The following is a 25,913-nucleotide window of genomic DNA, read 5'->3' on the forward strand; positions in this document are numbered from 1 at the left end:
TCATCGGCCGAGGGGGCGCCTTCTGCACTGGGTCCCGCTCACTCCCTCCCACCTCCTAGAACCACCTGCAGATGGGTGCCACAGGAGCCACAATAAGCCCACACAGAACAGAGTAGGTTTCCAAGTGCTAGGAATATCGAGGTGCCTTTTTTAAAAAATGTAAACCAATTTTAACTGCTAAAAGCAATACATAAGTTGCAAAAATTCATAGGTTCTAAATAAACCCTATGGCTGAATTCTTATGAGATAGAAATTTCAGAAAGAATGCAAAAAAGGGGGATATGGCAAGTTCTATATCAAAAGATGTTTAGAAATTTATTTTGAATTTTTAATCAAAAATACAAAGATAATACAAGTTTCATTATGATGTTCCAAATGCTTGAAATATTTAACATTCTTTTGTTCTTTAAGAACACTTGAAATTGGCAGTAACTTAAAATTTGTACTAGGAAAAAGTTACACAAATGTCAAGGATTTTGTATTTGGCCATCATTTTGTCACTGTGCTTTCCAAATGCACCTTTAGGAGCTGAGAAAGTCAAAGAAACCATTGATTTAATAAGCAATAGTGAACACTATTTCAATCCTTAAACCCAGATAACTCATCCCTGGGGCTGGTTGTTTTGAATAGGAAAAAAATCTCAATTTACACAAGTCCCCCAGGACAGAGACAGATTACTCACTCACTGAAGCAGCCACCCCAGGAAGGCAGAGCAATTTCCAAATAGTCAAAGGACGCACCGTCTTTTAAGACATCGACGTTTCCACATACTTTATCTTTCAAAGGGTGTGAAAGCAGTTAGGAGACTAGAAACTCTGGGAATTAACTGTGGGTGGATTTGAGTTAGGATAAAGCTGTGGACACTGAACACATAAACCACCCAGAAGCAGCCACTTGGGGCCGGGTGCTAATGGCAGAGCGTGTGGTGAAAAGAGCCAGGCGAGAGCTGTCCAACACACAGCCTCTGACGCCTGACTGTGGTTGATCTGGGGTGTGTGTGCGCGTGTGTGTGTGCAAGGGGGGTCACCATGAAGGAACACACTTGGGATAGTTGAGTAATTCAAAATCACCTTCAAGAAAACAGTGCATTTTGATGCCAGAGAAGAAAGGAAATGCCTTTCTCTCCGACGCAGAGACCCCCATCTCCTCTCAGAGGGAAAACAAGCCTTCTGCTAACACTGGTTTCAAAGAACCTGAAGCTTTGAAAACCTTCCCAGGGACCCAGAATACAGACGGTAACTTCCTCAACCAGGTTAAGTCACAGCCCCACCGAACGTCCGTGCTCTGAACTGACTTCAACAGACAGATCACAGAGGGCTTTTGTGTAACAGTCAAATATGAATCATTCAGGAGGTGTTTTGTTTTTTAAGGCTTATTTGAAACAACCCCCACTTAACAACCCCCCACACAATCCCCTGTCAGGGAGTTTCATGCAGGGACATGAAGCATAAGAAACCTAAGTAACCAGACCTTTCGAAGGTCCTGCACCCCAGAAGGATTCTGCCCAACCAACAGGCGTGCAAAGCCTGACAAACACCCACGGTCATCGGGACACCCCGTGGGCCTCTGAGCACCGAGCTGAGCTGCACGTAGATGGGGTCTGCGGTGCCCGGGCCACCGTCCTGGAGTCAGCGTGGCCGCGGCTGTGGCGGGGCCGGGCACCGTCTCCGGTCTGAGCGTCACCACCTCTACAGACATCAGCTAAGAGGCACAGGTGGCCACGCGGTGCCCAGAGAAGGAAAGGAGACAAGCAGGAGGGCGGAGGTCACGCTGCCAGACAGGAGCTGCCCCTGCCAGCAAAGCTGCCCTCTGGCAAGAAGGGGCGTGAAGGGCTAACTGATGGACACCAACCCGCCAGCCGTGTGCAGCCAGGGCGGGGCGCGTGTGGAATCCAGGACCCAGGAGGGTCGGGGGAGGGCGGCCTGGGTCCGAGGCGCGGGGGTGTCTGCGGGCACCGTGCCCGCTCACTCCAGCTTCTTGGCTGGCACCCGAGTCCGAGCAATGATGATGGGCACCAGGGCCAGGCCAGCGATGCCAAGCGCCCACAGGGGCCGGTAGAAGAGCCAGCCGGCGGCCACGGTCAGCAAGGTCAGCGAGGTGGCCACACAGAAGGCAAAGGCCTTCAGGCCGATGTTGACCAGGTCTCGGAAGATGGGGAACCAGTCCACTGTGGGGAGAGAGCGGCAGTCAGGGTTCCCAGGCCCCCAGCTCGGTTCCTCCGCTCCCCCGCTGGCAGCCTGCCTGTCTCTGGACCAGGTGCGGAGGGAGAGGCAGCGGTGGGACACACGGCCCGCAGCGGCTGGGACACACAAGGAAGATGGAAGATGGGCAGGCCCAACCCAGCCCCGGCATGAGGCGTGCCCTGGGGCAGAGAGATGCTGGCGAGCACCTCTCTGCTGCCCGACAAAGCAGCGGGCTGAACCCCGCGGGCCTGTGCGGGCCGCCCAGCCCTTCCCGGAGGAGCCTGTCACTCACCCGGGCTGTTACGGATCACCTGTGTGCCAGCTCTAGGAAGGACCTGTGAGGGCTCGATGGACCTGAGGAGCCGCCCACCCAGAGACCCCTGCAGGCCACACCCAACGTGGGCTCCATCAGCCCATCTGCAGTCACCCTGCCCTGGGCCTGCGGACCGCTGAGGGAGGCCTTCTGTGGCCGGCGCGCACTGGGGGACCTGCATTCAGTTCCCAGGAGGCCGGCGGTCTGGTGCGGCCACAGGCCGCCTGGGGGCCCATCTGGGTCCAGCCCCACGCGGGCCCGGCTCGGCCCCCGAAACCAGCAGGGCTCGTGCGTGGGCGCTGGCCGGGGGGCCATGCATCTCATCAAACCCCGCCCTCCTGTCGGCTGGTGCCGCTCCTAACCTCGGTTCACCCACAAGACCGCCGAGGCCTGGCAGTTGAGTTTACAGGCAGAAGGTGCCAGAACCACAATTTAACCTCCAGGCTGAGTGCAGAGCCTCCGCTTGGCCACCGCGCTGAGCCCAGAGGACAGGGACCCTGCCCGTCCTGCTGGCGGCATGGCCTCTGGGGACCCTGCCCGTGCTGACGCAGCAGGCTCTCAGAAGGTGCGGAGGGCGGGGGGTGGACGGGCGCCCTGCGGCAGCGTCCTGCGTCCCACGTCCCCCCGCACCGAGTCCTCTGTACCCTCACTCCGTCCTGACGCTGGAGGCTCAGCCTCTGGCGTGGAGTGAACCGGTCAGAGGGGAACCCCGAGACAGACCTGACGAGGGGGGACTGGGCCCCGAGAGCAAAGGGCCTACCCGAGGTCGTGGCCACGATGGGCCCAGTGACCACGCAGGGTGCGTTCCTGGGTGCAGTTCCACCATCTGGGGGAAGCAGCCTCCCCTGCCCCCCACTCCTCAGTCTTCCCGCCTGTAAAATGGGCTGATCGTCTGGGGGCTGCAGCCAGACTCTCCCAGCTGGCAAGGCTAAGTGGGGGAGGGGTTTCCGGGAACCATACCCACCTGGCTGATGGGGCTCAGTCCCCCGAGTAGCCCCATCCTCCCGCACAACAGCAGGCCCAGCGCCAGTCACCCACCCTGCGGTTGGGTCCCGAGCCGAGCACCTGGGCTCAAGCAGGCCAACTCAGGCCCATGAGCAGCCCGGCACAGCCTCCCCTGCGCTCCAGGCCTGCTGCACTGTCTAAGTCTCGTTCAGGGTTCGGGGGTGGGGCGCGAAGGGCGACAGCTCTTGCATGTTCCTATTTACAAAACTCAGCAGGCTAGGCCTGAGGAAACCTAGGCTGGGGCAGGAAAGGAAGCGGGAGCTCTCCCGGCCGGCCAGCCCCTCAGCACGGCTACACAGCTGGGGGTGAAGGGGTGGACGCTGAGGGGATGGGCGGTGGGCAGAGCGGGGAGACTGCAGCCTCGGGGGTCAGTGTCCGCCCCCGCACCCTGGGGCACTGTGACCACGTCCTGCTTCCCCGGCTCACCCGTCCCAAGGCCCTGAGGTCACGGGAGGGGCCGAGCGCACCCAGTGGGCTGCAAAGACGGAGCGGCGGTGGGGGCCAAGGAGGCCCCGTCCGCCCACCTACCCAGCGTGTAGAGGATCCGCGTCATGAGGTTGAGGCCCATGAACATGGCCACCCAGCCGGCCGCCCGCAGGCCCCACGTCTTCAGCGAGTTGCTCTTCTGTTCCCGACGAAACACCTCCTGCAGGACAAGCAGGGAGGCACGGTGGTCACACCCCACCCTGCGGGGTCAGCAGCCGCTGGACTAGAAGCAGCTCTCTGCAGCCTGTCCTCGGAGCGTGTGTGCGCCTGACCCTCTGTTGTGGACGGGGGTACCCAGGCCTCCTGGGGGGCGCCCCCGCCCTCACTTACCTGGTTCTGCACCGCTCACCCCTTCACCCGAGCTCACACTCGGCCCTGAGGGGCTTCTGCCTGCCCCTCCGTGCACAGGGCCACCCGAGTCCTGGCCCCGGCAAGGGGGGCCCTGGGCTGCGACAACTGACCCACCCGGCTCTTCACTTGGGACTCAGCAGAGAAGCCGCTCGCCACCCGCTGCCACAGGAGGCTCCTGTTAGCACGTCTGTCACCTCCGGGCATCCAGGAGATTCTCTGCTTTGCTCACTGCTCCCTCTCTCGGAGGGCGGCCGGGCCGCACCGCAAGAACACCTCACCCCTTCCGTTGCCTCCAGCCCTGGCTCTGCCTCCGTGGGGGCGGCTGGTGACCAGAGCACTGGAGGGCAGCACAGAGGCGCACCGCGGCCGCTCACCTCTGCCGAGAAGTCCCCGTGGTGCAGCAGAAGCAGAGTGTCCCCCGCCTTGGTGGAGTAGGGGACCAGCTGGTCACCTCGCTGCCGGGCAATCACGGTGACCTGGTCAGAGAGCTCTGGCTCAGAGCCACAGGGCCATCTGCCCGGGGCCCGCGCCCGTCTCACTGTGTGCCAAGGCAGCAGGGGCCCCAGGCCGCCCAGCCCCTGCCTCCGCGTGGGCCTGGGTAGGCGCTCCCGCTGTGCTGCTCCCTCCAAAGCCCAGGGGAGGACCCGGGGGGGCGGGGGTGACAGGGTCAGGAGCGCAGGACGAGCATTTACAGGGCAGAGGTCAGCACTCAGGGACAGCAGCTGCACAGGCCTGGAAGAACCTCCTCAGGCGCTGCGCTGAGACCCTCAGGGCCACTCCCCGCCTGGGGCCCGAGGACGTGCACACACGAGGGGGAGGGGTGCGCCCTAAGCGTGCGCTCAGGCCTGGGGGTCTGCACCCGGGAAGGGCCCCCCTCTCAGCCTGGGGAGCCGCTTACCACGTGAGCCGGGCCCAGGTCGGGGTCGTCGCCGCTCAGCCCCGCGTAGGAGAAGGAGACACGTAGGTCTCCAACCTGGGGCGGAAGAGAGGCAAGCGAGGGAGGTGGGAGTCCGAGCTGGGGTCCAGGGCGCCCACCTGCCCCGAGGGGGTCACACCAGCCCCACCCACGCCCAGGCAGCCCCACTGCATGGAGAGTCCCTCCCTGCAGCCTCGCCGGCGCCGGCCGAGAGCAACCACGATTCATGGAACCGGATGGAGCTGAAGCGGGGCTCAGACTCTCACACACTGTCGGGGGCGGGACTCCAGGGCCCCGACCTCGGCCATCTGAGCGCCCGAACCCGCTGCGTACCTCGGGGTACTTGGGGTTTTCACTGTGGTAGAAATAGTCCCCCCGGCGAATGATGTCCACATGCGGGTCCTCCAGCTTAGACAAGCTCAGCGTCTTGAAGTTGTCCACTTTGTCGATGAGCCCTGAGAGGCAGGTGGTTAGAAACAGTGCGTGTCCACTGCAGCCCGTCTGCAAACCTGCGGCCTGACGGCCTTCCTAGCCCGCCCCACAAGCCCAGCCGCGCGGCCACCTGCCAGCTCACCCCCCAGGGCCTCTGCACGCCCGCTCTCCCACCCGGAGGCCCTGCTCCAACTCCGTCCTCCACAGGGCTAGCCCCTTCAGCCTCCAGTGCCTCCAGGAAGCCGTCCCCCGTCAAGCAGTGACCACAGCCCCGGGAGGGCCTTGGTCCTGCGGCCACTGGTCCCCAGGCCCAGTCACCTGCGTCCCGGCCTGGCTCCCAGCTGCCCCGCAGCATGAGGCCGGGCCGCCTGGGATGGCTGGCACCAGCTGAGGGCCAGAGCACGCGGCAGACAGGCCAGGCCCTGCTCACGCGGTCTCTCCCCTGCCCCCCGATGCTCTGACCCTAAGTGTCCTCTCTCCCTCCTCAGGTCTGGCCCAGGGCCAAGCCCCAGGAGTTTCGATGGCAGTCTCACAGCTAGGCTGTCCCCTGCAAGCCCCTCTCTGTGGCGGCCCTGCGGGGTCTGTGATGAAGCAGCCCCTCCCGGGCTCAGGAGACCTTTTGTGCGCTGCCCTCCAGGGCGGCCTGAGGAAGGGCTCTCAGCCCCGCCTGCTCAGCTGGGCGAGGACCCACACCCGGCAGCTGCTCCCTGAATAGGTTTCGGGGGGCTCCACACAGGTCCCCCTTCCTGGGGACACACCTACCCTCTGGCCCCAGTCCAAAAGGATGACGCTGGAGAAGTGCTGGCTGATCCCTGCCCAGGGCAGCGGGAGACCCCTTTAAGCACCCAACGACTGAGGGCAGGGCCCCGGCTTCTGGGAGGCGACCAGGTGGAAGTACAGGCTCCTGGGGCCACGGGGGCTCACCTAACAGCCTGAGACTCACCCGCCGAAAGGAAAAACCTGCCGATCTGGACGAAGGGGGCTGTTGCGGTGAACGACTCCACGGCCATCGCGCTGGGGAGAGAGTGGGAGCTGTTGGCGATGTGGGGCGCCGGGTGGGAGCTGCCTGGGTCCCGGGGAGGTGCTGGGCAGGGTCGGCACCCAGGGGCCTGCTGCCAGCCCAGCCCAGCCCAGCCCTGCAGTCTTGTTCCCCAACCCCATCCCCTGCAGAGGAAGGGCAGCTTCCACTGGCTTCCCGTCCCCCAGAGCCTCTCAGGATTCTGCCAGGACCCCTGCCAGCCTGTCCCACCGTGCCCCCCAGCCATCAGACAGCCCGGCCATGGGCTTCACACCCTCGCCTCCAGACCCTTCCCGGTCACCAGCATCCAAGCCTCACTGGGAACATTCAAGGCCCTTCCTGGCCCCACCTGGCTCATCACAGCACACAGCCCACATGGGCCCTGCCCAGCGTCACACCCGTAACCACACCCTCACCCCTGCCCCTGAGCTAACCATCCTCTGTCGGGCCCTTGAAGTGGGGTGTCAAGTGCGGCCGCTCCCGAAAGCCCTGCGACCGTTGCCCCACGCCCACCGCTGACCACCCCTCCGGGCACTTGGCCCAGCCCCACACCCAGGCCCTGTTGGAGGGATGGTCGCCCAGGGCCATGGGTGTCAGGCCCCACCTCTGCTCCTGTTGCCGGAGCAGGCCTCGGAGCCCCGGCCCACATTTCATTAGCCCGCGAGACAGAAGCAACTCAGCTGCATTACCCAGATGAGGACACAGAGGCTGGGAAGCTGCCAGGGGCTGGTTCTCACCTGGGGTTTTTGTGGCCAATCTCTCGGTCAAAGTTTCTGCTGTTGACAACCTCCGACCTCCATTCTGTGTCTGTTTTGAGCAGAGGGAATAACGCAGAAACCATGGGAAACCTCAGGTTTGAGGCCTGCCAGCCCCACGTCCTCTGACCCAAGCCGTGACCACCCGAGGGCCCATGGGGCAGCTCCTGGAGCCTCGCTGGACAGACAGGGGAGCAGGACTCTGAGGACCAGCACGCCAGGAGCCTGATGCTGGCTAAGGAAGGACGGGGGCCACAGGGAGCAGGGAGGGCCCACGACTCACTGTAGGAGTACTTCCTCTCCGTCTTCACCTGCCCGTCCTCCGTGTACTCCCTGCGGGAAAACACAGGCGGCCCGAGTGAGCCCACTGCTCCCGAGGCGGCCCCACCTCTAGGCGTCTCTGGCCTGAAGCGGCCTCGGGGCTCCCAGGCCAGACTCCCCACACAGAGCAGGCTTGGTCCACACCAGCCCAGACACGTGGCGATCCCCGGGAGCCAGGCCAGCCACTTTCTTCCCCCAGGCACTCTGCAGGAGACCCCTGCCACCTCCAAACGAGACCATGGGCCAACCCCTGGGGGATAATCTGACATTCCTCTGAAAAGAAGACTTCCCACGGTGACCTTCAGCAGTGCTGACGTGAAGGCCGGCCGCACGTCCCCCTAACCCCGTGCCTCCCATGGCCCCTCACCTGGACTCCTCGGTCTCCACCCACTGGTACATCTCCACGTGCCGCCGCAGCTTCACAGCCGGGAGGTGGACCCCATAGTTAGGATCAGACAAGAGCTTCACACAGAAACAGGCCAGGAAAACAAAGGACAAGAACGCTCAGCTGAGGGGAAGCCAGGCTGGGGAGAAACAGGTCCAGAGGGCAGGACAGCCTGGAGAACCCCGCAGCCGTTCGCAAGGGAGCCGGGGGAGCACCCGCCCCAAGAGCGGAGCCTGTGACCCAAGCTGCACGCACGGCTCAGGCTGCAAGCCCGGGGGTGCAGGGCCGGGCAGCCTGAAGGGTGTTCAGACAGGAGACCCTGCCCCAGGCACGCACGCCCGTCGTCACCACTAATGCGCCTCTGCGTCAGGCTCCGGCCAAGGGCCATTGTGCCAGGAGGGGCGCTCCTGAATCAGGCCGCTCCGCAGAGCCCCCTCGGGTTGTTACAAGGCTTCTCCCCATTTGACAGAGGAAGACTCTGAGACTCGGGAAAGACAGGTCCACAGCCGCCGAGCGGTGCAGCGGGACTCACACTGAGTCTCTGCTTCCGAGGCCCAGGCCTCCAGACGACGCCCACGAGGGGCCCGAGCCCCAGCGGTCAGCGAGCACTGCCGGCCTACCTTGGACGTCCGCAGAGCCCCGATGATGTGCACCAGCCTCCCCTCGTTCTCCGGGGCCACGCTGTGGATGCTGCTGGGGGACACCACCAGCGAGAGCCCCTCGGCCAGCGAGGTCGCCGTCTTCAATGCGCGGCCCTGTGCATGCCGGAGAGAGGGGATTTCAGCTGCTGGACACCTGCTGCCCTGGGCAAGGAGAACCCAGGACGCCCGCTCTCCAGGCCTCCCCGCACCCCACGCAGCACCACCGCACCAGGAAGAACGGCGGCTGCCTCTGCCCTGCACCCCTGCCCCGTTTTTTCTCTAGCTTCTCCTCCCCTCCATCCATGTGCCTCACTAGGGCTGATCGCACAGCTGTTCAATGTGACCCAGGCCTCGCCAACCGCATCCTGTGTCCACTGGCCACAAGGAGTGGTTCAGAGAGGACGGAGGACACTCAGAGATCGCCCTGCGACTTTGCCTAAACTGATTTAGAAGTAGAGATGCTTCCTCTTTCTCTCTGGGGTTGCTACGCTGCTTGGCTGTGACACGAGAGTTGCTGAGCCACCTTGGCCACCACCGGGGGAGAGCCCGCTGAACCGCAGAGAAGAATGGGCAACAGATGGAGAAACAGAGGCTCCTGGTGACCCAGCATGAATGCCTGGATCCAACTACGCCTGAGGCTGATGCTATCCCCATTTCTGGGCTTCCCTGGTAGCTCAGTTGGTAAAGAATCCACCTGCAAAGCAGGAGACCCTGGTTCAATTCCCAGGCCGGGAAGATCTGCTGGAGAAGGGATAGGCTACCCACTCCAGGATTCTGGCCGGGAGAATTACATGGACTGTAGTCCATGGGGTTGCAAAGAGTCAAACACGACTGAGCGACTTTCACTTTTTCTTTCACCCTCATTTCAGGTATGTGAACTGATCCATTTCCCCTCCTGCTTCTGTTAGTCATGAGGTGGGGCACAAGAGAAAGAAATGACTAATCCAACCCTCATCCCCATAAAATCTTGACCCTTATTGCCATATCCAGCCTCTGCGTTGCGATACTGCAGGGACCCTCACTCTGCAGAGGGACCCCGAACATTGTACCTCATTGGTGAAGATTAAGTAGAAGGAGACCAGGAAGGTCACGAGCCCCACGAACATCCCACCCGAGGTCTCGCTCAGCCGCTCCAAGAAGCCCGGCTGGGACTTGTTTGTGATTTTCACGTGATCTTTCTTGTTACTCACACTGGAATACTGAAAAAACACAAAAAGAAAACTGGTTTCAAAAAACAAGCTGCGTTTACACTCAGCTCTTACTGAGTTTTAATTCTATATGTTAAAAGTGCACAGACTGTGTGTTCAGTTTTGACAAGTGCATAGCCATGTTCATCAACACACAAACACGTCGCTCACCCAAAGCTCCCTGTGCCCCTACTGTCCTTGCCAATACTCCGCCTCCCCACCGCCCAGAGGTAACAGTGAGCTGCATCTGTGTCTCTACGATTTAGTTCTGCCTCTTCCTGAGCGTGCTACAAACGGATCACGGCACAGCATGAGCTCCTCTGTCCAGATTCGTGGACTCGGCGTAACGCTTGGGGTCATCTACGTCATGGTATCAGTAGTCTGCTCCTTTTAATAGCCGAGTAGAATTCCACATCTGTCAATTTACTCACCAGTCAATGGATACCTTGGATATTTCCAGTTCCTAGCGATTATGAACAAAGCTTCTATGAATACTCATTTACAAGCTGGTGAAATGTAATTTATATGTGAGGGCAGGACATGAAAATTCAAACATAAAACTCTGTGCCGTGTGGGCCTCCTCCCTCCCTCACGTGCAGTCTGCATCTGCATTACTGACCAGACCTTCTCAAACATGGGAGCGCCTGCTCAACCGTAAGGACCTTTTCCCCTTTCTTCTGACGTCAGCAATGAAACTTCTTAAAACAGCAGTGTTCTTTCTCCACTCTGGAAAGAGCCATGGGGACTTGCTGCTCGCTTTGTACACACGCCTACCTGGACTATGTATCCCTGGTGAAGCGTAAGTAAAGCATCAGTATGCCATTTTCACGTACGATCCTTTGTCCCAGAAATGCTCACAACTGTGTCTTCAACTTCTAGCAGGTGGAAGTTCTCAGAGCTTCTGGGAGGCCGTCTCCAGGGTTATAATCCTGTTTGGCTCAAATAAAATGCCCTTTTTTCTTCTTGATTTGATTGTTAACTAAATTTTCATCCACATTTGATTGGCGTAGTTGGGGGACTGTCAGACACATCCACCAGAGGACACCTGGAGTCCACCCCAAACCAGGCCCTGGTACAAGCACCGGTCCTTGGAGCACCACCCGCTTCTCTGCATTCCTTCGGGGCTTTCCTGAGTTCTCCTGACACCTGAACATCGTTGCTTTAAATCCCACTCTGAGTTTTACTCAAGCTGTTCCTCTTGGGACTTGGAGTCTTAAAGGGATTACTGGACCGTCTCCTAGGCAGAGACCTGGGATGTGCTTTGGGGTGAATGGGGCTCACTGGTCTTTCTTAACAGACTGACTTAAATTGGAAAGACTGTTGTATACACAGCGTGAACACACCGCCAGTGGAAGGAGACTGAGCCCGCGCAACTCCACGTGAAGGGACACTTGCTCCTTCAGCCAAGAGCAGTTCTCAGGCGGCGGAGACCCCAGTGGAAGTGCCTGAGCATCAGTCCTCGAGACGAGCAGCGGTCCCACAGGGAGCCCCACTAGAACCACTGAGTGCAGAGTGCATTCTGCCCGCTGGGGAGCACCGTGACGCTGATCAGCCGGCACTCCCAGCACCCACAGCGGTTTTAACTGTTGGAAGGAGAAGCCGAGACACGAGAGTCAAGCCAACCCCAGGGGAACCCCTTAGGGAGCCAGACGCACATTCGTTCCATCACGGGGCCCTCAGAAAGTTGTTGAGATCTTATCTGAATCAGGCTGCCAAAGTAATAACGGGAAACCACCCCTCAAAGGCGAACGGCCTCTTGGCTGGCTTCATGACAAAACCAATGCCCGCAAACACTTAACTCTTAAATGACCAGGAGGGAGCTCCTTAGATATTCCAACACTGTAGAGAAAGCTGGCTTGACAAAAAATTCAGAACTTGAGGGAACAGAAGTATTGCTAGGAGAAAGCCTGAAGTTATAACCCGTATCATGTTCTTAGGAACACAGCCCACATTGCCTTGAGTCTATTGTCTTGGCTTAATTGTTGTGGTTCAGTTGCCAAGTCATGTCCAACTCCTTGCAACCCCATGGACTAAAGCATGCCAGGCCTCTCTGTCCTTCACCATCTCCTGGAGTTTGCCCAAGTTCATGTCCATTGAGTTGGTGATGCCATCCAGACATCTCATCCTCTGTTGCCCCCTTCTCCTCCCACATTCAATCTTTCCCAGCATCAGGGTCTTTTCCAGTGAGTCAGTTCTTCACATCAGGTGGCCAAAGTACTGGAGTTTCAGTTTCAACATCAGTCCGTCCAATAAGTATTCAGGGTTGATTTCCTTTTGGATTGACTGGTTTGATCTCCTTGCAGTCCAAGGGACTCTCAAGAGTCTTTTCCAGCACCACATTTCTAAGGCATCGATTCTTTGGCACTCTGCCTTCTTTATGGTCCAACTCTCACATCTGTACATAACTACTTAGAAAGACCATAGCTTTGACTATATGGACCTTTGTCAGCAAAGTGATGTCTTTGCTTTTTAAAACACTGCCTAGGTTTGCCACAACTTTCCTTCCAAGAAGAAACTGTCTTCCAGTTTCATGCTGCAGCCACCATCCACAGTGACTTTAGAGCCCAAGAAGAGGAACTCTGCCACAGCTTCCGCCTTTCCTACCCGTCCATTTGCCATGAAGTGATGGGACTGATGCCATGATCTCAGTTTCTTCAATATTGAGCTTTCAGTCAGTTTAGTTGCTCAGTTGTGTCCAACTCTGAGACCCCATGAACTGCAGCATGCCAGGGCTCCCTGCCCATCACCAACTCCTGGAGTTTACTCAAACTCATATCCATTGAGTCGGTGATGCCATCCAACCATCTCACCCTCTGTAGTTCCCTTCCCCTCCCGTCTTCAATCTTTCCCAGCATCAGGGTCTTTTACAATGAGTCAGTTCTTCGAATCAGGTGGCCAAAGTATTAAGCCAGCTTTTTCACGCTCCTCTTTCACCTTCATCCAGAGGCTCTTTAGTTCCTCTTTGCTTTCTGCCTTTAGAGTGGTATCGTCTGTTATCTGAGGTTGTTGATATTTCTCCTGGCAGTCTTAACTCCGGCTTGTAGCTCATCCAGCCCGGCGCTGCATGAGGGGTGCTCTGTACGTAAGTTAAATAAGCGGGCGACAATAATCAGCCTTGTCATACTCCTTTCTCAAGTTTGAACCAGTCAGTTGTTCCATTTAAGGTTCTAACTGTTGCTTCTTGACCTGCATACAAGTTTCTCAATAGACGAGTAAGATGGCCTGTTATTCCCATTTTTTTTTCAGAGTTTGTCACAGTTTGTTATGATCCACACAGTCAAAGGCTTTAATGGAGTCAATGAAACAGAAGTAGATGTTTTTTTGGAATCCCCTTGCTTCCTCTATGACCCAGTGAATGTTGGCAATTTGATCTCTGGTTCTTCTGCCTTTTCTAAGCTGGTACATCTGGAAGTTCTCAATTCAAGTACTGCTGAAGCCTGGCTTAAGGATTCCGAGCATAACCTTACTAGCATGGGAAGTGAGAGCAATCATTTGATAGTTTGAACATTCTCTAGTACTTTTCTTCTTGGGAACTGGGATGAAGATTGACCTTTTTTTCTTCTTTCCAGTTTTAGAGTCTATTTGGCTTAAGTAGTAGATTCAAAAGAAAAAAGGGGTGTGTATGTGTGTGTGAAAACAGATCTTTGTAAAACTCAAGCAAGACAGCTATTTCTGTGTGTATCTGGATATATGTATGTCTGTATATACAAGTATGATCCATCTCTAACTTCAGTGGTTACTATCAACATTAATGTAAAAGAGTTCTACTTAATTGACTTAAAAGTAAATGTTTACAAATCAAATATTTCACTTAAACTAGCCCAAACTGTCAAAGGATCACATAATCTAGGATTAATCTTTAATGGAAGAAAACAAGTTAAAATTGATGGTCTAATTAATACAGACATGGCTTTACAGTCATCATTAAGTGTAACGTTTTAACTGTACCCAGGTTTCCTGAAAGTTAATATGCTCACATTATCGTGGTTATAAAATGTGTCAACAAGAAAATTAACTTGGTATGGTAACATTTTCATAAATAATGAGTAAGTTTTGGGGTGAATTCTTTAAGGGTAATTTTCTTTTAGGGTATGTGTACCTGAAAACAGGGCTTCCCTGGTAGCTCAGTTGGTAAAGAATCCGCCTGCGATGCAGGAGGCCCTGGTTTGATTCCTGAGTTGGGAAGATCCCCTGGAGAAGGGAAAGGCTACCCACTCCAGTATTCTGGCCTGGAGAATTCCATGGACAGTATCGTCCATGGGGTTGCAAAGAGTCAGACACAACCAAGCGACTTTCACTTTCACACCTAAAGACAGTTTCTCCCAATTTGGGGGGGATTTGAAATTTTAGAGTTATCGAGTTCTGCTAAATTAAGTCAAATGATGGAATTCACTGAATGTCTAGTTCATTTTCTTAATAAGAAAATACTGAAAGAGTAATTGCTAAATAAGTCTTTAATTACCTACTTTAATGGCAACCCACTCCAGTGTTCTTGCCTGGAAAATCCCATGGACGGAGGAGGCTGGTGGGCTACAGTCCATGGGGTCGCAGAGTTGGCCATGACTGAAGCAACACACACACAGAGACTAAACATGCTTGAGACTATGAATAAATATACTCCGCGCTTTACTCAAAGACTGACTATAAAGTAACATATATTTTTAAAAATTAATTTTAAAAAGGGAACCCTGAGAAAAGTTTTGTACATGGCCAGGACTTACTAAGATCAGACTGAATTTAATTAAACGAATGAATTTTAATAATAAAGGTAAAATAGTGAAAACCAACTTTTTTCTCTGTGAAAAAGACAAAGCCTTCTCAAAATACTGCTTTTGGTAAAGATCATAAAGTTTCTTCACCTCTAACTTATCTGCTGTAGCTTTCTGTTATTTACTTTTGAAATCTTTTTATCATCATTTTGGTTAAGCGAATAAATATTGTTTCATAGTGACTTATGATCCTACTTAGTCAAGCATTTAAAACTTTTTGTTATCTTTCACAAACTTCCTCAAATCAAATTCTTAATGAAGCTTTTTTGACCTCCAGCTAACTTTGGGATGCTTCAGAAAACCCCTGAATATCTCAAAGAGAAATATTAATCTAACTGGGCCCATTTGATATGTTACATTATATGGGAAACATGGAGTAATGATAAATTCTTAGGTCATATTGTGTGGATAAATATATTAATATAAGCATTCTAGAAATTGTAGGAATTTCTTAAAATTGGAAATCTCCTGGTATGTGTCACTCATGATTCTAGCTACTCTTAAAATGTTGTATGCTGTAGAAATGGTTTCCTTGACAACTATATTGTAATCAAGTCTTTAACCCAGATTTTAAGTCTTTTGTCATTTATACACAGTTACGTCTCCACAGTAAGTGACGCTTTCACAAAACTGTTTCATGACTTGCTTTAGGCTCTCAAACTAAACTGGACTCGGCAGCCAAAGGACTTCCTCCTGCACAAGGGCTGCTCCAGTCACAGCTCTCCCGTAAGGCCACCGCACACCAGAACAGGGCTCCCTGCTCGGTCTCTGGCCCGCACTCAGGAGAGTTTCTTTCGCACTCTCACCGCCCTCAGCACTGCTCTGGGAGCGTCGAGCTTCCCGGGAGGTGTCGCTGCTTCGCGCTACCTGGGTTCCATGTGAGAACCCTGACCTGCAGCTCTGCTTCTGGCGCCACAGGAAGAAAACAGCCTCGACTGCATTTTGTGAACCGGTTAGGTCATCTTCTTGTTCCCAGGAACCCGTATCGATAACACTGATCTGATTTAATTTACAGACGGTCCTACTTAAGGGAGGAGCAGGGACGTTACCAAGATGGACGTGCAGTAACGCCCACAGTGGACATCACTAAAAACTGTCATTTACCAGAAACAAAGCAGAAGCTGAATGAACTGCCTTAACTCTAGCTAACGACCCCGTGGCACCATCTACGCTGCCAGCCGCTGTGCCTCAGGAGTGACACACGACTCGGGAATGCTATGGAAACAGTGAGGTGTTTAACCTCGTCAGGACAACCTAACAAAAGAAAAGTAGAAGAGTTATTGTCATACAACTGCCAAAACAGTTAGTAACTACTGAAAACACTGGGCATTCTCATTCAATGCTATGGAAGCTAAAGGCAATCAGCTCGCTGAGGCCGTGACGCTGCCCCATCTTCATGTGAAGATTTAAATCCTCATGCGGTCCACCCTTCAGAATGTCCACTGCTCTCAGGGAAGGCTCCTAACCCAGCAGAAGCGTTCCTCCCACAGGCTCACGAAACTGACACTACAGAAGAGAAACAAACACGGCCCCGAAGAGGGGAATTTTGACCCCACCACCCAAATGTGGTTTAGACCTAATTTAAAAAGCAGACAACACACAGCCTCACGCCTGGGCACAACTGCCGTGACTCCAGCAGGTATCTTCTTTAACTCACCGTGCACCTGGGAAAATGGTTCCTGGGGAAAACAGTATTTTCGGAAAGTTTCCTACATGGTGGCTCAAGGGACACATTACATTATTGCCAGGGTCTTATTGAGACACTTAAAACAAAAAATTGGTAACAAGTTCTTTTTACAGTCAGCTTCCAGAAAACCCTACAGATCACGGATTATAACAGAAATTTTGTCTATTGGAAAGGACATCAAATAAATGATTCTTTGCAACCACGACAGACAGCAGTTGCCTTATCTGTTGTTAACTTATCTCTGCTCAGCCAAACTGAACATTAATTCATGGATTCAAGTCTCTCATTTTGAAAGGCCCCTCCACCTGAATGGACTTCGACCCCTGTTTCTACACCCAGCTTCCTCTAACACAAGCATGACTTTCCAAGCCATATGGAAACGTGTCAGTGGAGCCATTTGCTGCAGGAAGACAGGTGACCATCAGCCATTATGATGATTACAATGGCAAACACTCCAGTCTATCAGAAGCCAGTCCTGCAAGAGCCAAGGAGGTGGGTGCTCTCACGACTTCATTTCAGAGATAGGAAAACGGGGTCAGCACTTATGGCACCAGTCTACATCACACAGCCTCTAAGAGGCGGACTCAGGATTCATATCCGGGCAGACTGGGGGCCACTCTCTACCACTCTACTCCCGACTGCCTTCCTCACGCCTAGGGCCACAACAGGAGCTGAACACTGGGAGCCCGAGGCAGGCATGCAGGGCAGGAAAAGAAGCCAGTCCCCAACTTGGGTGCAGGAAGGCCTGGCTTCCTCCTGGGCCTCACCCCAGCCACCCCTAACAGCCAACATCAAGACAAGGGGCTCAAAGATGGCCTTGAAAAGAAGAAAGAAGGTGATCCTCAGGCTGGCATGACACACCCGGCCCACTAGACCAAATTCCCAGTAAACAAGGACGGTGGTGATTTCCTCCCCGCCCTCTCCCCTACTCCAGGCTTAGAAGCAATGAGCTTCTAAGTGCATCGGGAACAGAGGCTGACCTACAGGCCCTGAAAATCACCTCCTGTGTAACCCTGGGTAAGCTTCTACCCCTCTGATCCTGTTGACTCATTTATAAAACACAGATGTCAACAGTAACTCCATTACTGGACGGAGGTTACAGTGATTAAGAATCCTGTGTCCTTCCTGCTCCAGCCCACCATCTTCAGATCTTTCGGCACGGGGCCTCCCAGTCCCTGTAAATGTGCACCCCACTACTGGGTGAATCAACGAAGGTTTGGTGGCAGAGGACACCCAAATTCATCTACACTCCTTGGCAAAGATCAGGACCCTATGTACCCAAGAGGTTCTCCGCCCATGAGGACTGAAGATAAACTGGTTTTTAACATATTAAGTACCTACGGTGCGCCAGGCGCTGTGCTAAAACCACAGTCTTCCTTAAACTTCACAGTAACTCAGCCCGTGAGGAAACAAAAATCCCAAGAAATTAAGGCCACATAGCTTCTGAAGAAGAATCTGGATCTTTCCCCAGGTGGGCTTGACGCCAGAGCCTGCCACACCTTCACATGACCCGCCAAGCTGGCTGTGGGGACCCTGGGCAAGAGCGCTTCCCTGCTGGGAAGTTCGCATCTGTAAGATATCGTGGTGGTGGTCTGGGGGCACGCCTGTCTCCTGACATAGACCAGGCACACCCCTCCCCCGCCCCCGCAGACCCTGATCTGGGGGACGGCCACCAGGGGCACCACTTAGGGCTTCTCCGTCTCCCGAACAACGAAACCAGGCAGGGTGTACTGGGGCTGCGGGTGACGAAACCCTGGCTTCTCAGGGGGTGTGGGAGGCAGAAAGGACGCTTGGGGACAGAGGAGGAGCCTGGAAAGGGTGTAACAGAGCTGCGGAGAGTGGCTAGGACACTCAACCAAAGCAAGAGGGAGGGAGTGCCCGGCCTGGCAGGGCTCCGAGCTGGCTCCAGACACTCACAGAGAAGCGGAGCCTGAGTCACCAGCTCCTTCTTCGTCCAACACCCTGGTGAGACGTGCCCCTCAGTTTGTTGAATGAATGTTTGGCTTAAACAGAAAGGTTCCTGAAAAAGGCTGGCTGCTGGCAGGAGGCCAGCAGCCTTTCCAGGGGCACCACCTTCAGCGAGGGGCTCTGCAACTAAACCCCTGCTAGGAGGACGAGCGCCCGGCCGTAGGGAAATGCCCTCCTCTGCCCGCCTCCCTGAAGTCTCCGCTCCCCACCTAGCCTGCGCTCCTGTGCATAACAGCCCCGGTTTTACACACCCCGCTGGGCACGGAGCTCACCGCCCGCCCCGGACAGCACGTCGCTGGACAGCTCCACCCGGGCGGATCGGTTTCCCCACCGCCCCCGTGGACTGGCCACCTCTCTGCGGCCCCGTCCGGCCCTCCAAGTCCGCACACGTGACAACCCCGAGGGTCCAGGAGGGAACCGGGAACGAAGGAAAGGGCTGCGGGGAGGGGCCGCGCACCAGAGGACCCCGAGCCGGAGCCACGGACCAGAGGCCCGGTCCCCAACACCGCGGGACCCAAAGAGTCGGGCCGGGCTGAGCAAGACAGACGGCACAGCTGCCGGAAAGGGCGAACAGGGGTGTGAGAGGGAGGCGGGCGGGCTGGACGGAGGGGACCGCCGAGCAGGGAGCCGCCACACGGCCGCGGGAAGAGGGGGCCGGAGGACCGGGAGGCCTGGGTGTGGCCGGCGGACCCGGAGACACTCACGTTCGCGGCCATGGTGGGGCCCGGTCGCAGCCCGCCTCGCTCGGCTCAGCGCGGAGTAGGGTTTACGGCCGCAGCACTGAGTCCGCGACCTCTCGCCCGCCGGAGAGCTGCAGACAGCGGCGCAAACCCAGAGCCCGGGACGCGCCACAGAGCTACCGCCCAGGACGCCCAGGCTTTTTTGGCTCTCGCTCGCCGTGCCGCACTGCCTCCTGGGAAACGTAGTCCTGGGTCGGGTGCTTTCCGAAAGTTGCAACCCACCGACACCTCACTGACGAGCCCGCGCACTGCAAGCCATTCTGGGAAATGTAGTTCCTACTGTCTGGGGCGTGGCCGCGAGGCGCGCAGCCTGCCGGGAAATGTAGTTACAGGCTGAGAGCGCCGAACTGGAAGCGCCAAGGCAGGCGCGCGGCGGGCAGGCCTGGGGGGCGGGTCCGCGCGGGCCTCCGAGCCGCCCGCCCCGCCGCGGAGAGGTCACGGCGTGAGGCCGCCGCCGCCGCGATCGCCGCGAGGTCGGAGTGCCGGGCTGCATCATGGCCTACTGCCGGCAGGAAGGTAGGAGGGCGGGCTGCGTGGAGACTGCCTCCGAGGGCCTGCAAGGGACACGCGGTCCGTGCAGCAGCCCCACTGAGGGCGCGGGGCACAAGTTCTTGGGAGGAGGGTGCGGGTTTGCGGCGGGGTCGCCAGCACCACTTTTCGGATGAGAAAACCGAGGTCCGCGGAGGAACAAGGCTTTCCCGGGTCGCCGAAAGGCTCGAACCCGGAACTCGGAGGGGACAGCACGTGGGGGTACTCGTAACCTAGGCCCGGGGGTTAGGGCCGCGCGAGTGCGCTGCCTGAGGCTGGTAACGGGAAATGCGCTGATTACTAATTATGTTGCTACGCCGCTCGCCACACACCACGTGTTCCCGTTTGCACCGCCTCTAACTGTCCCGGAAGGTCGCCCCTCGGTGGGCGCGGTGCTGGCGGTGGGAGTGCCGCCGGCGGGCACGGGTCAGGCCCTGCTCTTAACCCAAGAGTAAACCAAGACGCAGAGGTGACTTGGCTGAGCCACGCGGCCGGCTACTCGCGGAGCTGAGGTTGGAGACTCGCGGTCTGATTCCAGAGCTTCCCCGTCTGGTGCCCAGTGGACTCCAGGGAGCCCTCCGCTGGGAAGACATCCCGCAGAAAAAAAACAAAAGTTGGTCCCCGCCTGCGGTCTCTCACCTAGGAAGTCTCCGGCCCGCGGTCCGAGGGCCTCCCCGCGCAACCACGAACTGTCCCTGAGCTGACACCCAAACCCTCCAGGCCCCGTTGCCCAGTCTTGTAAAGGGAAGTTAGTCTTCATTCATTCCGCAGATATTCATAAAGTACCTTCTCCATGCCAGGTGAAGGGGAGGGTGGATATCGGGGACTATGAAGTTCCAGAGAGAGGTGGAACTCCCTGGAAACTCTAGTGAATACTCCAGCTCACTCAGTCATTTCAGGAAATCCTGAGCCCAGAGATGGAGGTGACCTGCCCAAGGTCATGCTTCAGTTAGGAGAAGCCTGTCAGGCTTCAGCTCACAGCTCGATTTAAAATGCTAAGCCTTTTACCAGTGGCCTCCCCTGGTGCCTCAGATGCCAATGCAGGAGACTGGAGTTCAATCCCTGGGTGGGGAAGATCCCCTGGAGGAGGAAGGTGAAAGTCGCTCAGTCCTGTCCCACTCTGTGGGACCCCATGGACTATACAGTCCATGAAATTCTAATAAGTGGCAACCCACTCCAGTATTCTTTCCTGGAAAATCCCATGGACAGAGCAACATTCCATGGGGTTGCGAAGAGTTGGACACGACTGAGCAACCAAACAACAGTTTCTCAGTACCCCGTTCTGCTTCTGGAACCCTCCTTCCCTGGGTCACAAAGCCATAATACTCAGTGATGTCTCTGAGAAGTAGTTTCCATTGATTGATATTGAATTCTGCCATGAGCAGAAGTCCTCTGTCCTCACCAGTTTGTTAGAGACTAGGTCTCTTTTTATTTCATCTTTCTGAGTCTAATTTACTGCTTTATGTAGCAAATGTTTTTTTTAGCTTTCTGGGTATAATGAGGCTATAATCCTCATTCTTGTGGGTTTCTAGGAGTCGCATGTTATCTGGGAAGCAGAGGTAAGTGTTCAGACCTGTATCTTTTCCTGGATCAAAGATCTCTTTCTTTGGGGATAAGAATTAAAAGCACTCACTTCAGGCCTTGCCTAGTTTTTACCTATCCATGCCACTGTCCCCTCGGTCCCGTTTTCTATGCATGGATTCTTTATGCTTCCCATGGGACTTGGAGAACCGACCCCAGCGCCGTCCTGATGAAGGCTTATGTGATCGAGGCCTGGCCTGGCTCCTGCTGGTCTCTACGCACCTGTCACTGTGCAGCCAGGCTGGCCTCTGGCTGTTCCCTTTGCCTGGTGCATCCCTCCCCCAGCTCTTCCCATGGCTACTTCCTCATCCTTTAAGATTCCGTGCAGATGCCACCTCCTCAGTGACGTCTTCCCTGGCCTTTGTGTCTTCCACAGCCTAAACTCTGAAATTACCTGGTGTATTTTTGTTCTCTTTCGGCTTGTCTGCGTTGCAGCAGGCTGAGAGCATTAGATGGGCCACATCCCCTGCAGCGTTACCCAGTGAACTGGTACACACGGCTGCCCTTTTCTGAGGGAATCACTTGCCCATGCACTTGACTTCAGGGGTCCGCCCCCCAGCCTTGGGGTCAAAGGCCGTAGCTGGTCATTCAAGGTGTTAGGCAGCATGGACTCAGGCTGGCTCCCTGGCCCAGGGCCACGTTGCTCCCGTCTTTGTTCCTCCTTTTCTAATGCTGGTCCTGCTCTCTCCTGTCCTGTCAGCAGACAGTTACTGGGCACCTGTGATGTGCCAGCCCCGATCACATGGCAGAGGCAGTTGGCAGAGGTGGAGGCAGTGGAGGGGGCAGGTTGGATGTGCCAAGAGATGATGTGTTCTAGGGGAAATGAGACCACCCAAGCGAGGTTTTATTTTCTCCTGTAACCTACTTCATGGTGATAGCCATCCATCCTCCATACTCTGCTGGGTCTGGGGTCTTCATGTCTGAATTCAAAGTTCATTTCCCCGTTCACTTTTCCAACAAATACTGATTACTCACTCGGTCGTGCACTGTACTAGGCTCTGGAACAGACACATCCTTGCCCATGAGGAGGTGACATTTCAGTCGGGGAGATGGGTGGTAAACAGACATGTAACTGTGGGTGAGAAAAGGCGGGTTAAGGGCAATGGGGAGAGATGAAGGAGATGCCATCTGAGCAGGAGGGCTGAAGTCAGGGAGACATGGCTATGAGGGATCCAAATACGCTCCTGGATGACAGAATGGCCTGGCGGCTTCCCGAGGTAGGCATGTGCTCAGCATCTTTGCATAGAAGCAAGGAGATGCTGAATGGAGGGAGTCATGCAGGTGAGGGATGTGGGTCTTTGCGGATGGACTTGAAGGCAGAGCCCGCCGGGCGGAAGAGGGAGGAGGGAGAGGACGACGGGAGTCGGTGTGGCTGCAGAACACGGCTGCATACCCGGGGCGTCAGTGTGCCTCGCCGCTCCGTCCTTCCTCCGGTCCTCAGCCACCCCGAGCTCCTGCTTTCAGGGCCCCGGGGCCTCCGACTGCCAGTCCCGCCAGGCTCTGGGGCCTGCCCCTTTGGGGGGCTCCGCGGGGCCTTTCTTCAGTCTTTCAGGCTACCCACTTTCCCACTTCCAGTCCTCACCGACATCTCCAGCCCCGTTCTCTCTTCCCAGAGATGTTTGTCATTTGATGCTGCTGAAAAAGTTACTGTGTTTTGAGCAGAATTTCAGGTGCACCTAGAAACTCACTTCACTTCCTTGTTTTCCAGAGTCTCTTGACCCTTGCCCGAACCAGGGAGGGGGATGGGCTGAGCTGGGAGGTGCCTGAGGTCACATGGCTGTTGTGCTTGAGCCCCGGTTTGAAGCCCAGCCCCGAGCCTCTGGGATGCTGACGGCACCGGGAGCCGGACCCTCCCGAGCCGGCCTTACCTCTCCTGTGCGGGGCCGCGCTTTGCTCTTCCCGCACCTGGTGTCGAGCCCTGACTTACCAGGTCTGTTCAACCAGCACGAGGACCATCGGGCACCAGGGCTGGGGGTACAAAGACAAGTCACTGTCCAGGCTTGGACCCCTTGGCTCTGGGCCGAACACCACCCTCCGCACTGGGCTGGGCCCGGCTGAGATCTTGGTAAACAAAACTGTCAGGGCTGAGCTGAGCAGTCTGTCAGCTTATGTCTTCTGCTTAGCACAGCACTTCTGTGGGCTGCTTTCGAGTGTTCTGAACTCTGGTCGGAATCACTGAGGTCTTTAGGTTCTTCGGCGTGCCCCCGGGCCATGTGGGACAAGCCGCCCTCTCTGAGGTCAAGTGTGGGGTGCTGGAGCAGACACCCCGGGTGTTCTGGAGCAGGCCATGGCCCTGTGTGTGGGGAGTGGCAGCTGTCATCGCTGTCGCCGCCTGGGGGACATTGAGGGGAGGGTGTCCCGCCCCCACACTGTCCTCACCTGCATACCTGTCTGAGCTTCATACGGCCACCCTGGTGCTCTTCCCAAGCCTCTGCCGGAGGAGCCTGGCAGGCGGGGTGTCATCTGAGGGCACCTGCTGGCAGGTCCCTCGGGGCCTGGACGAGGTGCTCACAGGCCACGGGAAGGAACAAAGCTGTGGAGCCGTGAGAGTTCTGAGCAGGGCAAGACCGGCCTGTCAGGTGTCAGCAGGCTTCGGGACTGACGGCACCTGCATCTGAGGGGCGGGGCGCCTCGTCTCCCTCCTCCCCATTCCAGCCACAGGCACATGGTGCACTGGTGGCCGCTAGACGGTCCCCCAGGTCGGCATCAAGGGGAGGGGCTCCCCAGGGGGAGCGCATCAAGGTTTCAGGTGGGACAGGCTTCACACGAGGCTTCCGTGGCTGCTTGGGTTCAGGCTGAGTCACAGCTCCTGGTGCAATGTGGCTCTCTCTGTTCTCCAAACTCTAGGGAAGGATCGAATCATATTTGTGACCAAAGAAGACCACGAGACTCCAAGCAACGCAGAGCTGGTGGCCGATGACCCCAATGATCCGTATGAGGAACATGGTGAGCGCGGGGCTGGGGTTGGGGGGCAGCAGTCTGATGTTCTGGCCATGGCTGGGTGTCCACCTTGGCCACCCGCTCCCAGGACACGAGTGTGTCTCCCTCGGGTGGGAGGGGCCGTGCGCTGACCTGGCCATCAGGCCAGACCTAGGAGTTGCTTCTGAGCTTTGAACGGTTTTCCACTTTGTCAAAGTGGAGCCTCAGTGCTCTGAGACGCCCCGCCCCTTGGACACCGTCCAGCCTCACTTTTTCCAGTCCTCACGCTGTGCTGAGCTGAGAGCAGCCGAGGAGCAGGACGGGCTTGAAGGGAGGGTGTGGGGGTCCCGACCATCCGTGTGGAAGGGGGAGACCAGGACTCGCCCTTCAAGCCTTTGGACTAAACGGTTTCCCCCGTGTAGTCCTGAGCACAGACACCGCCACAGCCCCCGGGGGCGCCTTCACACACCCGGCAGAGCTGCACTGGAGAAAGCCGCCCACGGTGACTTCTGTCCGACTGAGCTGGGAACGCTTGGTGGGTTTATGCTGGGAGTTTAAGCCCCATCCCGAGGGAGAAGCAGGGCCGCGGCCAGTGTCGGCCAGGCAGCAGTTTGTCTTACCATTATGCCTGTGAGGCTAGGCTTGGGTTTGCTTGTTTTGAAACCTGTCTCACTTCCTTGCCCATCTTCCCGTCCCAGGACTGATCCTGCCAAACGGAGACATCAACTGGAACTGCCCATGCCTTGGTGGGATGGCCAGTGGCCCGTGCGGGGAACAGTTCAAGGCAGCCTTTTCCTGCTTCCACTACAGCAAGGAGGATGTCAAGGGGTCGGACTGTGTGGACCAGTTCCGGGCCATGCAGGAGTGCATGCAGAAGTATCCAGACCTCTACCCCCAGGAAGAGGAGGAGGAGGAGGAGGAGAAGCCAGCAGACCCCTTACAGGAAGCAGCTGCCTCCGAGGCCAGTGCAACCAAAGAGGAGGCGGCGTCGAGCTAATGATGGCCGGGGCACTGGGCTCCAGCCGCCTTCAGAGCCCAGACGAACGTCTCCAAGAACGTGTCTTTTCCCTCCGTTCCGTGCACTGTAATGTACAAAATAAGTTATTGTGCTGACTGGGGTCTTGGCCCCTTGCCGTATATACACTGAAAAACGGGGTTGTGTGTATGTGTGTCTCACATGAACCTGTTGGTGAATGTCGCTGCCACTTTTGAGTCCTCAGATTGTCCTGAATTTTGCCACTTGGAAATAACGTGCTGAATCATCTCAGCAACCAGAAATCACTATCTGGGAGTGACTCTTGTGAGTGAGCTGATTTGTTTTGATTCTTCGTGTTCCTTTTAGTAGATTTTATACCCAGTTGGAAAGTGAAATAGAAACAGAACGTTTTCCCTTACAAATGCTGGAGTGGGGCCATTCCTTGTAGCAGAGCGATCAGAGGGCGATCAGCCCTCGAGTATTTGAGGAGGCAGTATGCTTTGCTTCTGGTTCCTTCTGGTTTCCAGTTTTGCCTTGAGCTCCAGGTTTTCTGCGGTTAGAAAGCAGAGCTTTGGACTCTGAGTGAATCCCTTTGTAAGTGAAAAGCTCTGCTCTGGGACCGCGTTCACACTGGTTCTGTCTCAGCTTGTCCGGATGCAGTGCTCCTGAGAGGTGGGGACCTAATCATTACCAGAGTGCGAGGCAAGAGAGGAAACGGTGTCAATTAAAAGGAAAACATGGTTTTTACCTGA

At 56.2% G+C, this 25,913-nt stretch overlaps 2 protein-coding genes across 5 annotated transcripts in view; one reads left to right on the forward strand and one right to left on the reverse strand.

The window, feature by feature from the left end:
- The window catches only part of TMEM43 (transmembrane protein 43), a 20,480-nt gene extending 1,139 nt beyond the window's left edge, over nucleotides 1-19,341 (reverse strand). The window contains exons 1-12 of one of the 3 annotated variants that reach the window (XM_061128960.1): nucleotides 19,122-19,340; nucleotides 9,856-10,005; nucleotides 8,786-8,920; nucleotides 8,148-8,242; nucleotides 7,743-7,792; nucleotides 7,442-7,511; nucleotides 6,630-6,700; nucleotides 5,588-5,709; nucleotides 5,237-5,311; nucleotides 4,713-4,793; nucleotides 4,030-4,147; nucleotides 290-2,167 (exon numbers count right to left, since the gene is read on the reverse strand). In XM_061128960.1, the coding sequence (XP_060984943.1) occupies nucleotides 1,965-2,167; nucleotides 4,030-4,147; nucleotides 4,713-4,793; nucleotides 5,237-5,311; nucleotides 5,588-5,709; nucleotides 6,630-6,700; nucleotides 7,442-7,511; nucleotides 7,743-7,792; nucleotides 8,148-8,242; nucleotides 8,786-8,920; nucleotides 9,856-10,005; nucleotides 19,122-19,133 (1,182 nt within the window). In that variant the 5' untranslated portion in view covers nucleotides 19,134-19,340 and the 3' untranslated portion in view covers nucleotides 290-1,964. Of the gene's footprint in view, nucleotides 1-289; nucleotides 2,168-4,029; nucleotides 4,148-4,712; nucleotides 4,815-5,236; nucleotides 5,312-5,587; nucleotides 5,710-6,629; nucleotides 6,701-7,441; nucleotides 7,512-7,742; nucleotides 7,793-8,147; nucleotides 8,243-8,785; nucleotides 8,921-9,855; nucleotides 10,006-19,121 lie in introns of those variants that run through there. The other 2 variants (XM_061128959.1, XM_061128961.1) reach the window with 2 other exon arrangements.
- Nucleotides 19,342-19,536: 195 nt separating this feature from the next.
- On the forward strand, nucleotides 19,537-25,913 carry CHCHD4 (coiled-coil-helix-coiled-coil-helix domain containing 4). 2 transcript variants are annotated; one of them, XM_061128964.1, is made up of 3 exons: nucleotides 19,537-19,673; nucleotides 24,114-24,212; nucleotides 24,884-25,913. In XM_061128964.1, the coding sequence occupies exons 1-3, from the start codon at nucleotides 19,652-19,654 to the stop codon at nucleotides 25,180-25,182; spliced, it is 420 nt and encodes a 139-aa protein (XP_060984947.1). In that variant the 5' UTR covers nucleotides 19,537-19,651; the 3' UTR covers nucleotides 25,183-25,913. The 2 variants fall into 2 exon arrangements, with proteins under 2 accessions (XP_060984947.1, XP_060984946.1); XM_061128963.1 differs by lacking the exon at nucleotides 19,537-19,673 and adding an exon at nucleotides 22,985-23,196.

This window comes from Dama dama, chromosome 24 (assembly GCF_033118175.1).
Source record: "Dama dama isolate Ldn47 chromosome 24, ASM3311817v1, whole genome shotgun sequence".
NCBI lineage: Eukaryota > Metazoa > Chordata > Mammalia > Artiodactyla > Cervidae > Dama > Dama dama.

Bases quoted from the DNA above. Each gene is read 5' to 3' on its own strand.
- CHCHD4 (XM_061128963.1), top strand. From the start codon at position 23,040: ATGGCTGTTGTGCTTGAGCCCCGGTTTGAAGCCCAGCCCCGAGCCTCT. The intron at 23,197-24,113 runs GTCTGTTCAACC...TCCAAACTCTAG, and splicing joins GTCGAGCCCTGACTTACCAG to GGAAGGATCGAATCATATTT. The intron at 24,213-24,883 runs GTGAGCGCGGGG...TTCCCGTCCCAG, and splicing joins TGATCCGTATGAGGAACATG to GACTGATCCTGCCAAACGGA.